At 38.7% G+C, this 16,952-nt stretch overlaps 1 protein-coding gene across 5 annotated transcripts in view; it reads left to right on the top strand.

Moving 5' to 3' along the window:
- Nucleotides 1–16,952, top strand: part of chrm2a (cholinergic receptor, muscarinic 2a) — a 90,552-nt gene that overhangs the window by 41,069 nt on the left and 32,531 nt on the right. For 4 of the 5 annotated variants that reach the window (XM_020042776.2, XM_020042775.2, XM_010892591.3 and 1 more), the window contains one exon: nt 4,406–4,487. Coding sequence is in view for 1 of the 5 variants with exons in the window: in XM_010892591.3 (XP_010890893.1) it covers nt 4,406–4,487 (82 nt within the window). In the remaining 4 variants the exon portion in view is untranslated. Of the gene's footprint in view, nt 1–4,405; nt 4,488–4,720; nt 4,779–16,952 lie in introns of all 5 variants that reach the window. The other variant, XM_010892592.3, reaches the window with a different exon arrangement.

Genomic DNA, 16,952 nt, shown 5'->3' on the forward strand with positions numbered 1-16,952 from the left:
TACCATTCCCATTTGAGTCACAGTCCCTACGGTGCCATATGCAGACAAAAAAGTTAAATTAACTAGGATGCGCCCACATATGCGAGAACAATAGGGCCCCGTATTCAAGCCATATGGTGTACATTTTTGTGCCCCTGAGAGCTGAATGTCTGTTTCAAATTAGGCCAACAGGAAAAAAAAGTAATTATTATTTTAACCGCAAAATGGTACATTGATGATTATTAACCAAACATTTGCTTTTCCTCAGTTATTCTTAGAACTTTCGATATAAGCAACAACTATTTAAGCACACCAAGACAATTGTCACGACTGGAGGAAAGAGATAGGATACAGGCAGGAGAATGGAGAACGGTAAATCAATAACACAGGTAAGGGAAATAACTACAAACAGGTGTCCATTCTCCAAACCTGTGAGATCACACAGGGCTGACTTGCCAGGACTTGACAACAAAATCTTACTTAATATTATAAAGAAATCCATAGTACCAAATGCCAGAAACAAATACTAATCACACTTCTTTGTTTTGACATTGACAATTTGACAAAATGTATATAAGATGTGACTCAATGAGTTTATTATATTCACTAGATCAAAAAGAAAACCAAAAAGTTGGTTGAATTCTTAATGTGTTATCACTACTCTTTCAGTCATCTGAAAGCACAACCAATTTTCTATGGAAAAACAATGTCATCTTTCTGTTTAGCAGTGTAACGTTCTTCAGGAGGAGGTTGCAGGACACAGGCACAGAGGTGTTCAAACAAAAGGTTATTTTAATAAACCGACTTGAATAAACAAGGACTCAGACAGGAACGTCACACGAAACAATGACTGCCAAGAAACACTGGGGCAGGAGGAACTTAAATAGGGACATAATGAGGGGCAATTGAGATACAGGTTAAGACTAAACTAGACACAGGTGAAACCAATCAAAGAATGTAAATAAACTGAAAATGTAACTGTTTTGACCAATCCAAAAGACAAATCCTTGTTCTCCTGCGCCATTCTTTGGTAAATTTGCTTGAATGTTGTAAGACCCATTTTTGGCCCTGCTTTAATTCCTGATTGACTGATTGCCTGACGTTCTGTTCAAGAATATCCTGGTTTTCTTCAGAATTCATGGTTCCCTTGATGATGTGCAGTTGACCGGGTCCACAGGAGGGAAAGCAGACCCAGATCATGACATTCCCACCAGCATGCTTGACTGGTGGGAAGGTTCTTTACGTTGTAGGCAGACATAGCAGTTTGGATTTGGATTCATCGGTCCCAAGAATGAACTTCCAGATTTTTTTTTTTTTTCAAGATGACTCTGGTAAAGTTAAGATGGGCAGTTTGGTTCTTTTTGAAAGCAAAGGCATCTTCCTACTGTAGCAACCCTCCCATGAATGCCATTTTGATTCAGTGTTCTTCTTATTGTTGAAGCATTTGCATTTGATTTATTATTTTTCTTGTGGCTCTTGGGGATATTTTGGAAAGGTTTCCACTTCTAGGCTGAGCTGGAGCTCAAATATTTTTGAGATTGTTGTATAGCCATCCCCAGACTGATTTGCTTTCACTACCCTCTTCCTGATGTCCTCTGAGATCTCATTTCCTCTCAGCATGGTGTGTTTGTGTTATGCAGTCACCTTTTATTTGTTGTATGATTGAGATGTATAGACAAGTAAAATAGTCTATTTAAATATGTGAAAACAATTAAGATAACTAAATTATGGCCTACACATGGGCTTAATCTCTGAAATTGACCCATTACTCTCTGTCAATAATTTAAGATCTACTCCACAAAGCACCTAGGTTGTCGGGCTTCCTGTATGAATTTAATGTTTAAATACCTGAACATTAATGCTGTGAAATGACTTCCTGACTTCACACCAATCATCCCTCGGGATTCTTATGGAGATTTTTTTCTGTATACAGCCTAGGCCCAGCCTATGTACATTAAAAATAGAACAATTACTTTTTGTAAATTTACTTGCCATCGCATAAAAAGCATATTTGATCTTTAAAATGCTTAAATGGCCTGGGACAAAACAAATGCATCAAGCAGTTTAGTGAGAGCAAGTACCACCTTGCTAACTGCATGGTCTACAGCCGCTGGCAAAATATCACAAAGCAAGGCACACTTGTCTGTTCAACAGTGAGGGCATTTGAGACGTCTGTCCCTATAAGCCGGCAAAGATATGTCATTCCTTACTGGATGCCTATGATCTTCGCGCCCTCAGACGGCACTGCATCACATATAGGAATAATACTGTAATGGAAATCACAACATGGGCTCAGGAATACTTCCAGAAAACATTGTCGGTGAACACAATCCACCGTGCCATTCGCCGTTGCCGGTTAAAACTCTCGTATCTAAACAGGATCCAGAAGTGCAGGCGTTTTCTCTGGGCCAAGGATAATTTAAAATGGACTGTGGAAAAGTGTTCTGTGGTCAGACAAATTAATTTTGGAAAACTGGGACGCCATGTCATCCGGACTAAAGAGGACAAGGACAACCCAAGTTGTTATCAGCGCTCAGTTCAGAAGCCTGCATCTCTGATGGTATGGGGTTGCATGAGTGTGTGTGGCATGGGCAGCCTACACATCTGGAACGGCACCATCAATGCTGACAGTTATATCCATGTTCTAGAACAGAGGTGTCAAACTGGTTCCGTGGAGGGCCGAGTGTCTGCAGGTTTTCGCTCTCACCTTGTACTTGATTGATTAATTAGGTCACTAATTGGTTAATTTCAACCCTCACCTGGTTGTTTAGGTCTGAACTGGAAACCAATTTAAAGGAAAACCCAAAAACCTGCAGACACATGGCCCTCCATGGAACTGGTTTGACACCCCTGTTTTAGAACAACATATGCTCACATCCAGACATCGTCTCTTTCAGGGAAGACCTTGCATTTTCCAACATGACAATGCCAGACCACATACTGCATCAATTACAATGTCATGGCTGCATAGCAGAAGGATCTGGGTACTGAAATGGCCAGCCTGCAGTCCAGATCTTTCACCCATAGAAAACATTTGGCGCATCATAAAGAGGAAGGTGCGACAAAGAAGACCTAAGACAGTTGAGCAACTAGAAGCCTGTATTAGACAAGAATGGGACAACATTCCTATTCATAAACTTGAGCAACTTGTCTCCTCAGTCCCCAGACGTTTGCAGTCTGTTATAAAAAGAAGAGGGGATGCCACACAGTGGTAAACATGGCCTTGTCCCAACTTTTTTGAGAAGTGTTGATGCCATGAAATTTAAAATCAACTTATCTTCCCCCTAAAGTGATACATTTTCTCAGTTTAAACATTTGATATGTCATCTATGTTGTATTCTGAATAAAATATTGATATTTGAAACTTCCACATCATTCCATTCTGTTTTTATTCACAATTGTACAGGGTCCCAACTTTTTTGGAATCGGGTTTGTATAAACCTGGTATGTCAGATCAAAAAGACTGGTTCTGAAGCAATTAAAAGACTGGTTCTGAAACAAATACACATTGCAGTTTTTCCATACAGATTGAGAAGAAGGTATGCAGTGTATTGAGTGGAAAACAACCCAGTATATCACTCACAGGGATAGTTCAACACATTGGTGTCCTTACCCTGTAAGGCAAGCTATTAATCTCTCATCCTAGAGGGCTGAAACATTTCTGGTTTCATAATTTCTCTCTAATAAGTGTCTGATTCAGACCTGGGAAATATTGGAAGTGTTTCAGCCCTCCGCGACCACTGTTGAATAACCCTGCTGTAAGCAGTCTCTGGAGAAGTATGACAATAATCACATTTGTTGTGTTTGGTACCAATGTTAAAATGTTATTACATTATCAACTATGTTAGAAGACCTCCCTGCATTTGAAAACAATTAACAGGTGTTTTAACATGTGTCCACCAGCAAGCAAAGGTTTATCTCATCTAATATGATACATTTCAATCTGCCACCAACAGTCAACATTTTTGATAAAACCAGCACTGAAATACCAATCAGACAAACACACTCATGCAATTCTAGATATTATATAGACTATTTCTCCAAGAAAAGCTGTACAGGATGTCCACTGATACCTCCCATGTATGACACTGTGACAGGGGGACCAGTGATGGTACTTTCCTGCACTGACTTTTTTTGGGTTTTGTTTGTCTTAAAAACATAGAACTCATTGGTTTACAATTCTGAGTCTGTTTTTTTCTGTCTATTTATGTTAGTTTAATAAAAAAAGTCAAACAAGACCATGGCTGTGTTTGGAATCAAGCTATGGATTTGCCCAATATATTTTTGGAGGTGGAAAGGGTTTTTTGGTGTAGGAAAAAGTCACTAGAACTTAGATTCTCAGCCTTTCTACATGCAAGAGGCATTTCTCACTCAATTAAAACATGGATTTCAAATATTTGAGTTCTGTTTTTCTATTGTGTTTTAGATGTGCCTGCAACGGGACATGGACATTACAGAAAATGCTTGTTACCACGAATCAAGAATGAAGACCATATCACCAAGAACAGGTTAGTTGAAGAGTATTTTGCTGCATTTTTTAATTAAACAAGCACAGACCTAGAATTCACATACTGAATATCAAGGTTTCAAACAGCACAGGTGGTCCTCTATGTTACAGCCATTGTTTTTGTGTGATTTTGACATTGTGCGTTGATTCAGGTGACCTGATTAGGGGATGCACTGACTGGAGTCACATTGTTAGAAAACGTGTTTCACCTGTGCTGGTTCTCTTGTTAATCAGGGTGTCTTTCACCTTTGCTGGCCCAGCTGATCTTCATAAATAACAACTCATAAAATAGGTAAGAATCAGGCCCAAACATCTTCGCATACCTGGACTGTCTAATATTTGCATTATGCTTTTCCTCATTTTCCAAGCATTGTTAAGGTGTTGTAGAATATGGCCAAAGAAAAGATTTTGTGCTGCCATTGATTTAAGATTTGTGTTTAATTTAAAAAATTTTTAGGAACATTTTGGTAAGCATGCAGTGTAGTTTTGGCTTTGTGTGGTGGATTATAAACTCTCAAAAAGCATGCTTGTGTGGACTGAGGATGTGGTACTCTTTAAATGCAACACCTATTTCTTTACAGAGTGATTACACATTGTGATTTATTAAGCTACATTTAACTACAGGAGTTTTTGCCAATGCAATGTATTTTATAAATAGATTCCTTGCCACAATATGTTGACAAATTACATTGAAACAATGTTGATTCAACCTGTTTGTGCCCAGTGGGATGTTTCTACCTGGACAGGTCTGTTATTGCTTTCAAAGGGAAGTAGTTGAAGCAGTGCTACTTCACACATATTGCTAGTCTCCTAATTCAAATAAACTGCCAAAGGGTTAACTCATCTTAAAGCCTAAATGTGCACTTGAAGATAGAAGTCATTATTATGTGTGCAGAATGATTTGCTAAAGGGGGGAAAGACCAAACAGAATTATTAGTTTCTCTATATCAGCCTTGTACATGCTGAAAATACACATGTGCCACACAGACTTGCATTTCTAGCATCATAAGAATACCTTGTCTCAAAACATTATACCTTAATAGGCGGTCATCAGAGCTTATTAAACAAAAAACTAGCATTTTGATAATTGATCAACACTTCAATGGAGCATGCAGGAAGGTTTAGTTGCTGGGTTCTTAAATCATTATACAGATGGGTTGTTTCCTCAGAAAATGTAAAATAACATGATTATTTTGATTGTCATGAAATGTAATCAATAGAATGGTCCTTAGGAGGAAAGACTGTAACATTTCAAAACAATTGTTGGTTAGAGTTATTAAGATACCTGTAGATACCTCTCTATCAACAAATAGATCCACAGTAGCTACCTTTCCTGGGGTAAGAACAATGTGTGTGTGTGTATATTTATCTCCTCATAGTCCCTGCCTTTTAACATAATTTTGCTGTTAGGTTGAGTAATCTAGGAAATTCCAGTGACTGTGGCTCTGTGCGTTGCCATGGTTATGTTTTAGACAAGTGTAGCTTACTTGGTTTGATTGGATTCCTACATATGGCCCCTTAAGTCGCAGTGGATAACAGCGCCTGCTACATAACTTATTTCTATATGGGACTATGAAGAAAGCACATGTGCATATCTTCTAGGGTATGTATAGGTATCTGAGCTGTACATTATTTGATTATGTAGACAATTTAGACTTCATATCTTGGTGATATTTATATATTTATGTTAAAACCTATATTAGAAGAAGTCAGTCTAGAGTCATCAGTCAATCTATCACAACAATGTTCTGAATGCTAGCTCTCAAGGCAATGGTAAAGGTAGGATAAGGGTTACAGGTAAGGAAAGGATTATTGTTAGTAGATAGTTAAAATATTAATTGTTGAGCATCTACACATAAATTGTATGTTGAGCATCTACACATGGACTTTTGGGATTCTCCAAATAAAGCGTTACCCATTCCTTACCCCAGAACAATGGTAATAACTGTAAAAATTAAGTGAATTAATGTTATGTTTCTTGGCGGATCTGAAAGGTTTGTCGCAACCAAATTAGGCATATATTTCAGCGCTGTTTGTCTTCATTATGAACATTGAGTAGAAAATAGTGGGAGGCACCTCCATGCCCTTGGCAAACATATACAAAATGAATAGTACTGTCAACTTGACAGGATAATCAAACAGGAGCATTAACATAGGGTTTTGGATTTACATTCCACTTGGGTCTCATAAGAAAACAAGGCAAAAAGAAAAAGGGATTTACAAAAAAAGATGAGAGATCTTCATTCAAACCTTTTGTGTCTACACAATCTAAGCACTCAATCTAAGAAGCCTCTCTATAATGATTTCTGTACAGTATTCTCCACTTTGGAGGAAACAGAAACGTGGCTGAGCCAAGACAGGCATGCATATAGTGCTGTGTGATTGCATAGTCCATATCTTTTCTGCAAATAGCTGTTTTGTTTTCAGTTTTTCTAAATTTGAATGCCCGTTTCATCCACCCAATTTAAACAAGCCCTGTTTATATTTGTGAGATTTTTTTTAAAACATGCTCCAAGCTTTAAAGTGTCCTAGGGTAAGGAATGGGCTGAAATGAGCTTCAAACCCATTGGCAATTACCTGTTATCTTCACAGTCTGAAGTAGCCTAGGGCTTTTTTACATTACGATACATTTTCTGAGACATATCAGAGACTTGTGTAATCTATCCCAGATATCAATAGCTCAAGACGCCACCCTCCAAGGTAGCGTGTGCGCGCCACATTTTCAATTGAGCCCCGTCATAACTACCAAACTTGGAGCCTCAGCAAGAGCACGGCATGTAGTGGGCAAGTGACATTTGTTAAGTGTGAAACGAAGTGCAGTTCACAGACACACTTTGTAGCAGTCACTCAATAAAGAAGTATGAGATGAATCATCAAAACACCAATCAAAAAGCCCTGACCAAAACAAAAAACACTGCAGACAATTTCTAACCTAACCTCAGATCTATAACCATATTAAAATGAAAATACAGATTTAATATTCCTGCACCACTTTGTAGCTAGCTCCATAATTTGAGTCACCTCAGCTGTTTATTAATGTAACAGCTCAGCTGTAAAGTGTTAGTCAGCTAGCCTGCTAAACACAGCCACATTTCAGACTGGTGCCTTCTCCAACCGCTGTGGTAGATGGTAATTCCCTGGCAAGGCACAGTCTCTTGTGTGTTAACACTGACAAACTGTCAAACAAACCATAGTATGTTACTGCGAAAATATGTAACAAATATTATCAATTGCGACTTTAGCCATTCAGGAGTAGCATAAGAAAAAGTGTCACCTTCCTGTTGAAAAAAACACATCTATCTGTCATGAGGCTATTTGTTTCTATAAACCCACTTTTCCTGAACTTTTAGTGAAAGTAAATAGTGTAATGGTATTGTGTGCCCATTGGACACCGTAGTTCACCTTTCCTAATCTCTGTCATACACCTTCCTCCTCTCACGGCTGTAATTACGTCGCTCCATTAACCATGGCTGATTTGACGGCCCTGGTAATCGCATTAAGTAATCCCTGCCTCTGAATGAATGCAATGGGAGGGACATTGTCAGGGAACTTTTCCCCAACGCTCAGAGGGTGGAAGAGTGCCAGATATGACTCTATTACCCTCCTCTAATTGTCTCTTCTCATTCTGTTGTTATATGTTATAAGACAGTTTTATTTAGTCTGCCAGAGGTTTGTTATCCTTTATTTACCTTGTTCCCTGTACTGTGCAATGTGATGGCATTATGGTTCTTCTAGTGGCTCTGCTATTTTAACTACTTTAGGAATCTCATCAGTAACGGAACGCTGTGGAAAAGGTGCATCTTTGTATGGTTTTGTTGCTTTCAGGGGCCATCAATCTATGTATTTAACGAATGAACCGATCTTTTGCAAATCACTACAGAATTAGGTGATAAACAACTGTGTGGATAGATGAGTGGCGCTGAGGTAGGAAGGACAGAGGGATAGTTTTGATTAGATTAAAAGGATCTACATTTGCCTCCAAGGCCACCTGTACTGGGGTAATGATGTGATTACTTATTTGGATGTGATCAACATTGCACATGTGGGCATTTCCCTTTATCTTACCAGTTCAGAGAAATACCCCGTCTGATCAAGGATTTACAACAATGCAAGACAATATAGCTTAAGCCTGAATAGGCTGGATTTTTTTTTCTTGATGATTTCCTACTGCTAGTATAGGAATGTGGGAATGGCAATGAAAGTGAGATTAAATATGAGAAAGAAATTTTAAATCACAGACATTTTTATAATTAAGTAGACATGACCATTCAAATTTAAAGAATGTCAGAAAACGCTTTTTAGGTGCAAAACTGAGTTACTACAAAGTTGTTGAAAAGTGGAGGTTGCTGACTTATGGACTTATCCTACTGCTTTGGTAGATTGTGTTGTAACTTCCAAAAGAAAAATCTTGGATAAAAGAAGTGTACATGGATTGGAAAATGAAATGGCTCCAAGGCTTTAGAAATGTGCATCGATAGCTGGCATAGTTCATATGCTTACATTTCAGAAATATTCTTTGAAGTATTATACTCTTAGCCTAATAATTTGAGCAAACCCGAAAATTAACTGACGTGTGTGTGCATGTGTGTGTGTGTGTGTGTGTATGTGTGTGCATGCATGTGTAACAATTTGGTGTTGGTGGTTTTTGTGATTCCTTGAATGTTAGCATCGGGTATTGGATCAGGTAGTGTGTCCTACCTTTTGTGAAGGGGAACTATGCAGTCTGCATGTAGCAGATGGTGCCGTTAATCTGATTGACAGTTGCCTCCTTATACTGGCCTGCCCCATACTGATAAGCTTCCATTTTAACATCTACCATGTTCTCTATTAACTTAGAGGAATGGAAGCACATGAGTTTTGATGAAATGCAATATGTGTAGGTCACACATGAATCTATTACAGATGGATTCAGTAGATCTCTTGCCATACAGATTTTTTTTTTCTCCCAAACGTCGGAATTGAATTATGAATGTAAGATGGATACCAGATATGAGCACATCCAGCTTTTATTTACAAATAAGGATTCTGTAACAATACTGGTTGCATGACTACCTCACGTTCCCAGCTATTAGCATCTTTCTATTTCAACCTACCTGTCAAAAATAAATGTAAAGGAATTAATATGGAAGAACTAGGTGTAATACCTTTTCCCTTTGACACAAACAATCCCTTACAATCTGGGGTCATGGAGAAAAGGCAGCAACAAGATTCCATTCTGTACGGTAATGCAGACTTGTTTGATGCAGTATGATATTATAATTCAGCCAGTAGCTACAACCCTATGGCAGGCAGTCACTAAGCTTAGATGATGATAACTTAGCCCGTTAAAAAAAAAAATCTCAATTCAAAACATAGAAGTAACAATTCTCTTTTAGATAACGCAACGATTGTTCAAGATGAACCACGATTGCTCAAGGTACACCGAATGTAACTGTCCCCTATGGAATTCTATACTACAACAAAAGCTAGTTTCATGTAAAACTTGAATGCTTGTGTGATGTCAAATAATTTTTACCTGCCCAGTCACTTAAGAAAGTTAGGAAAGCAGCGTACAGAGGCAGAGAAGTGCCTAGCTGGACAGGTGCCTGGTAATGCACGGATCCTTCTATCCTTCTATCCAACCCACAGAGCTGAGCACTTAGCACCGGTTTATCAAACCCGCCACAGCATGAAAGTGTGACAGGGAGACAATGGCAAAATAAAACCACACTCTGCTCCATCAATGCCAGAATAAATGCATAATAGAGTATAATACTATATATGATAATAATCACTGGGTCAAAGGGAGATGAAATAATCTAATTTCCTTCCCTGGTCCAAACAAACGATCTTTCCTTCCTCCATCACTGCACTTCTTAATTTCCTGCTTTTCTTTCCAGCTGGATGATCTTAGTTGTGCCCCGTTTGTTATTTAATATTATCCATTTGTAACACTAGCTTATCCTTATTGAAACTCTATGGGTTTTTGTAACCAATTTCCCAAACACAGTTTCTCATTCCTTTGCCATAAGCGCCTGATGAACTTAAACTTGCATTACCACAATAAAAAAATAACAATTACTGTTCGCTGTCAGACCACTGGAGTAATTTGTGACCTTGAGACTAGTAGATTCTGTCTGACATTTTGGTAAGTGTTTTTCCAATGATTTTTTAAAAGCATTTCTAGTACTAGAAGGCCACTCTATATCTATAATATCACACAATGCTGGGGTGTCATAGAAAATATCTGAATGTGAGTAGATGTACTTAGTGAGTTAAATCTGAAATCTTGGACTTGAAAAATGCTGATTGAAAACCATATATTTTGTATAACTTTATTGTCCCAGCCCTTGCTTATTTTTAATGAATATGTTATTTTCCTCTTTTCCAATAACTTAAACCCCATCACTGTGATATTTACTATCCATTAAACTTGCCCACGCTGCACATGCCACACTAACTTGTACAAGCTTATCTACTCTCTCTTAGACAAATTCTGACTTTACCTTAATGTCTGTCTACCGAATATCTTAGATATCTGTGCTCTAGTAGATAGAGTACCTAACACTTGTTATTCCAAAAGTATACGCTTCATTCTTTTCAGTTCTCTGCTGCCAGTTATTGGAACGAATTGCACAAGACCCAAAGTTGACACTTTTATCACCACTTACACAGCTACCTTTTCATTTTCCCTGTTTTTTATTGTATTCACGGGTAACTACATGTTCTCTTGTAAATGTTTGTTTCGCTTCCTACTTAAAAATAGAACACAACTGGTTTGTTACAAAGCAAAAAATGCAAAAGCAAGAAAAGAGAATAGGGTTATGGACACTGGACAGGCATTGCATTATCTATATAGAAAAACATCCCTCTGTATAGAAAATCATTCCAAGAATGCATATTTCACAAACAATAATAGAAAGTCGTTTATTGACTTTGGGTGTCACCGACCACCTCAAAAGTGATGATAGTTTAATGGACCAAGATGGACATTTCAATATATCTAGGTCCCATCTGCAATTGAACCCCCTGCCATTTTTTGATACTCTGCACTTTAGGTATCATTAAGGTGAGGAAATAATTGACTATAAAACGCAAATGGGAAATTCTTGATCGTCAATATTTGAAAATAATGCTTCGCATAGGTGGATGGTTAGAAAGATCAAATTGCTTTCATCCTAAAATATGAGTTAGATGTGTTATGCAACAGCAGCCAAGATGAAACCCAGCCTTTCATCATTCTGGTTTTCTCCTCTGAGCCCTGCTCTGATAATCTGATCTATATAGGATCACCTGTGAGCTGGCTGCTTAGACCCTGTCATCTCACTGAGCAGATTTCTGTGCTAGTGCTACTCCTACAGCTACAGCCGGATCTGAATCTCGAGGAAGCACCAAGGAAGTCTAAGAGAGATTCTGCTTATTAATCAGACCTGAAATGTCACCTTCAAATCAGGTTCTGAGAAAACGACTAGAAGGACACATGACGAAATCAGATAATGTGTCATAGGCAATGCAGTAAAAAAAGGAAAATAATGTCAAATCAAGCACAATATCAACTCTTCCTACACAAGGCATCTTGATTGAGTGTAACTTGAGATGTAAAAACCACAATGTAAAAGTATTAACTAGCCAGTGACCTACATTGATATTTAATTTAATTGATCAATTAAGGTTACTTGTTAGTTTGGCTGGTCATTTAACTCTTAATTAGGAACTTCTATAAACAGGTGAACACAGCTCTGTGTAAAACTCTAAACATTCGGAAGCTGGTGGCAGTTTCCAAGAGAGTATTTTAGCTACAGATCGGGGGAAGGGTTAGCTAGGAACTCCTGGAGCGCCATGGGTGAATCTAGTGAATCCAAATATTTGTTTTAAGATATGGACGGCACGCCTTTGCTGACCTATGAATGATGTGCAGCATAAACCTCAATGTGGAAAGCCGTAAGGTAAAGAGGAAGCAGTACATTTCATTAGTGCTCAGAATAGAACATAGCGTTTCACCTTCTGCCAGTTGAGGTACTCAGCAGAAGCCAACCCCAGAATGTGTGACCTTTGGTTTACACAGTGGACATGCAGAGTCTAGAGTGAATGATGCATGTCATTTTTTTTTTTGCCTTTGTCTCCTCAGAACAGAAAGCTACCCCATATAAAATCTAGAAGCACCTTCACAATTCATATACCACAAAACTGTTGTTCTTATCAAACTGCTAGCTCAAACAAACATCCACTAATGTGCATGCTGAAAACCATGCATTTACTAAGTATGCCATTGTCTGTCCACATCAACAAAACATTATCCGAAATGTATACATTAGGCAAGCTGCAAATTTGTTGCATTTATGCCAAGTCAATTATGCCATAATAATTATGCCAACTAATTATTCTTTGGGGCGGTGGTCAAAAAATAAGTAATGAACTCAAACAAGCATCAGCAGCAGGGTTGTTGAATTCATATAAGCAGGAAAGTTGCCTAATGTGAATACTCTACTGCTCTGACATTCACCTGATAATGTTAACAGAGGAAATCTGAGTTTGATGGGAGGAACAAAAAAACTGCATTGTGGTAAATACAATATTTTGCTCCCTCCTTGTCTCTACCACAGACAGTTTCCATCACGGCGTATGCATGCACCTAGCAGTTAGACGTTAGCGTGGCATGTTTAGTTAGCCGTGAAGGCATGAACATATACAATTTGTGGGAGACAACACGTCTGAGAGTGAAATATTAACTAATACCACAAAAAAATATATGTATCCTACAGGCCACTAACTAATGTAAAATGTTGGATGTTGATTGTTCTTCTATGGGCATTTGCCTCATAGGCAAAAGTATCTCCACAAGACTTGGTCGATTATCAGGGATGCTGACAGTTCAGACACCCATTTGTAAAACACAATGTATAGAACCAGAGAGATGTCTTCAAGTCTAGAACAGATGCTGGCACACAATAATTAAATGAGAAATGACTGCATGAAACTCTCTGTCATCCTAGGGAACTTTAGCTAACAATAAAACAAGATTTAAAATGCATAAGAGCACAACAAGCAGCAAGACAGAGATAATGAAAAGGTACACATACAATATGCTCGATGATTGAAGTTATGTATATATACTCATGTGCTCCCTCTCAATAAGGATGGGGATATTATTAACCTTGACTGCCAACACACATTTTCTAAACTGTATTGTCAAGCTAGTTTAGAAGCATTACTATTTAGCCCACACAATCAAAACACTTTTGATGGAAAAACTGAAAAGTGTTGCCTTGAATTGATCATTCATTTAGGTATAGGAAATTATGCCTGCTTTTGATTTTAGAACTACAGCAATTGCAAAGATGAGGTTGTTGCAAAAGAGGGCATTTTATCTAAATGCCTTGAAGTTCATAAAGGAGTAATATAAATTACAGTATTGCACTGTTTAAAAACAATTTTCTGTTTTAGTTTTCTTCAGATTCAAAAACTAATATATTTTAGCGATCTGAAAAGGCGGTTGCTAGTTACTTATTGTACTGTTCTAAAGGGTTGCAAAGGATTATGGAACAATCAGAATTCAGCATTAAAGCAGTGATGTGGTGGGTTCATCTTTCATTATTCTATTTGATATATGTGGTTATTGAAGTTATGGGTTGTTTGTGTTCAGGCGATTGGGACAGTGTGAGTTTCAAGCCTTATACAGTGGGGAGAACAAGTATTTGATACACTGATGATTTTGCAGGTTTCCCCACTTACAAAGCATGTAGAAGTCTGTAATTTTTATCATAGGTACTCTTCAACTGTGAGTGATGGAATCTAATCCCATTGTATGATTTTTAAGTAATTAATTAGCATTCTATTTCATGACATAAGTATTTGATACATCAGAAAAGCAGAGCTTAATATTTGGTACAGAAACCTTTGTTTGCAATTACAGAGATCATACGTTTCCTGTAGTTCTTGACCAGGTTTGCACACACTGCAGCAGGGATTTTGGCCCACTCCTCCATCCAGATCCTTCAGGTTTCAGGGCTATCGCTGGGCAATACAGACTTTCAGCTCCCTCCAAAGATTTTCTATTGGGTTCAGGTCTGGAGACTGGATAGGCCACTCCAGGACCTTGAGATGCTTCTTACGGAGCCACTCCTTAGTTGCCCTGGCTGTGTGTTTCGGGTCGTTGTCATGCTGGAAGACCCAGCCACGACCCATCTTCAATGCTCTTACTGAGGGAAGGAGGTTGTTGGCCAAGATCTCGCGATACATGGCCCCATCCATCCTCCCCTCAAGTGCAGTCGTCCTGTCCCCTTTGCAGAAAAGCATCCCCAAAGAATGATGTTTCCACCTCCATGCTTCACGGTTGGGATGGTGTTCTTGGGGTTGTACTCATCCTTCTTCTTCCTCCAAACAAAGCAAGTGGAGTTTAGACCAAAAAGCTCAATTTTTGTCTCATCAGACCACATGACCTTCTCCCATTCCTCCTCTGGATCATCCAGATGGTCATTGCTAAACTTCAGACGGGCCTGGACATGCGCTGGCTTGAGCAGGGGGACCTCGCGTGCGCTGCAGGATTTTAATCCATAACGGCGTTGTGTGTTACGAATTGTTTTCTTTGAGACTGTGGTCCCAGCTCTCCTCAGGTCATTGACCAGGTCCTGCCATGTAGTTCTGGGCTGATCCCTCACCTTCCTCATGATCATTGATGCCCCACGAGGTGAGATCTTGCATGGAGCCCCAGACCGAGGGAGGTTGACCGTCATCTTGAACTTCTGGCGTTTTCTAATAATTGCGCCAACAGTTGTTGCCTTTTAACCAAGCTGCTTGCCTATTGTCCTGTAGCCCATCCCAGCTTTGTGCAGGTCTACAATTTTATCCCTGATGTCCTTACACAGCTCTCTGGTCTTGGCCATTGTAGAGAGGTTGGAGTCTGTTTGATTGAGTGTGTGGACAGGTGTCTTTTATACAGGTAACAAGTTCAAACAGTTGTAGTTAATACAGGTAATGAGTGGAGAACAGGAGGGCTTCTTAAAGAAAAACTAACAGGTCTGTGAGAGCCGGAATTCTTACTGGTTTGTAGGTGATCAAATACTTATGTCATGCAATAAAATGCAAATTCATTATTTAAAATTCATTTTCAGGATTTTTGTTTTAGATTCCGTCTCAGTTACAGTTGAAGAGATGAAAATAACAGACCTCTTTGTAAGTAGGAAAACCTGCAAAATCAGCAGTGTATCAAATACTTCGTTTTCCCCACTGTATGGCCGGGGTTCATGTTCCTTGTTGAGTTGGTAAATAAAGTGTGACTATTCCTGGGATCGTGTGGTGTAAGGGACACAGGAATTGCTTAAAATACCAGTCTATCTATTGTTCCAAGCAACCTCACCACAATGTCAACTACTCACCAGCTTCTCTAACTTTAGATTGATGGATGTTTTGCCACAGGTAGTGCATACCACAGCTGAGTAGTCTGGACTTCATCGTCTGCATGCAATTGAAAGTCTATTTAGTGGCATGATGTAGCCTGTGTTGTATAGATGTCATTCTAATATGCTTTCACCACTTTCATTCCCAATAAAGCATAAAATACCTACATTTATGTAGACAAGAAATAGAGTCTGTCTGCCTGTTGATGTTAAAAAACACATTGACCAGGACACTTTAATGTCTTTTTTAGAATATGGAGATACAACATGCAATAATGCAACCATTGAATAATCTATACACTCTTATCCTTGAATTATCTCTGGTGACAGCTTTAAGATTCATCATTGCCTCTTCTATGAAACGTCAGAAGGGCTACTGTAAGTAAGAAGATATATTTTATGTTAATTGAAAAAGCGCTCTTGCAGTGACTTCCAGCAAATCCGACTTCCCTCAGTCTTAAAACAATAAGACATAGCACAAAACAAAGCACTGGATTATGTTGAACGGCAAAGTTACATAGAATACCCTTTAATTTTTAAACCCAGTGGAAAATAGGTTTCAAAATGCTCACTTTAATATCTTGTGTTTTTAAGTTTTGCTCAAGGAAAAATGTGCCTGCTTTCAATGTCTAGTTGTGTACCACGGGCATAAGTTCTGCACGATGTCCTTACAGAGTTCCTACTAGTACACTTCAAAGCAAAGCTAGAGACAATGAACAAGTAAAACAAACCGCTAGGAATCGTAAGGGGTTCAAAAGGAGAAACAGCTAATGTACGTTTAGCAAACCTAGCCTTATTGTTCTGCCAATTAGTTCTGCACAAAGCAATCATGTGCCTGCTGTGTACCAATCAGAGCAGGGGTCTTCTGTAATCTATATAAATGGTCTTGATGAAACAGAGTTGCTGTTGGAGGCACAGAATTATCTAGGGCAAAGAACTGTCCTTTATACAGCATTTCTGACCACAATTCACATTAACTTAAAACTGACATCAACAAATAAGAAAAACAGATTTGACAGCAAATCTTTGTCTCGGCCACTTAGGCCGAGACAAGGTGGGGGTGTTGACAAACAAAAACAACTTTCTCCAGA

Source organism: Esox lucius, chromosome 23 (assembly GCF_011004845.1).
Source record: "Esox lucius isolate fEsoLuc1 chromosome 23, fEsoLuc1.pri, whole genome shotgun sequence".
Lineage (NCBI taxonomy): Eukaryota > Metazoa > Chordata > Actinopteri > Esociformes > Esocidae > Esox > Esox lucius.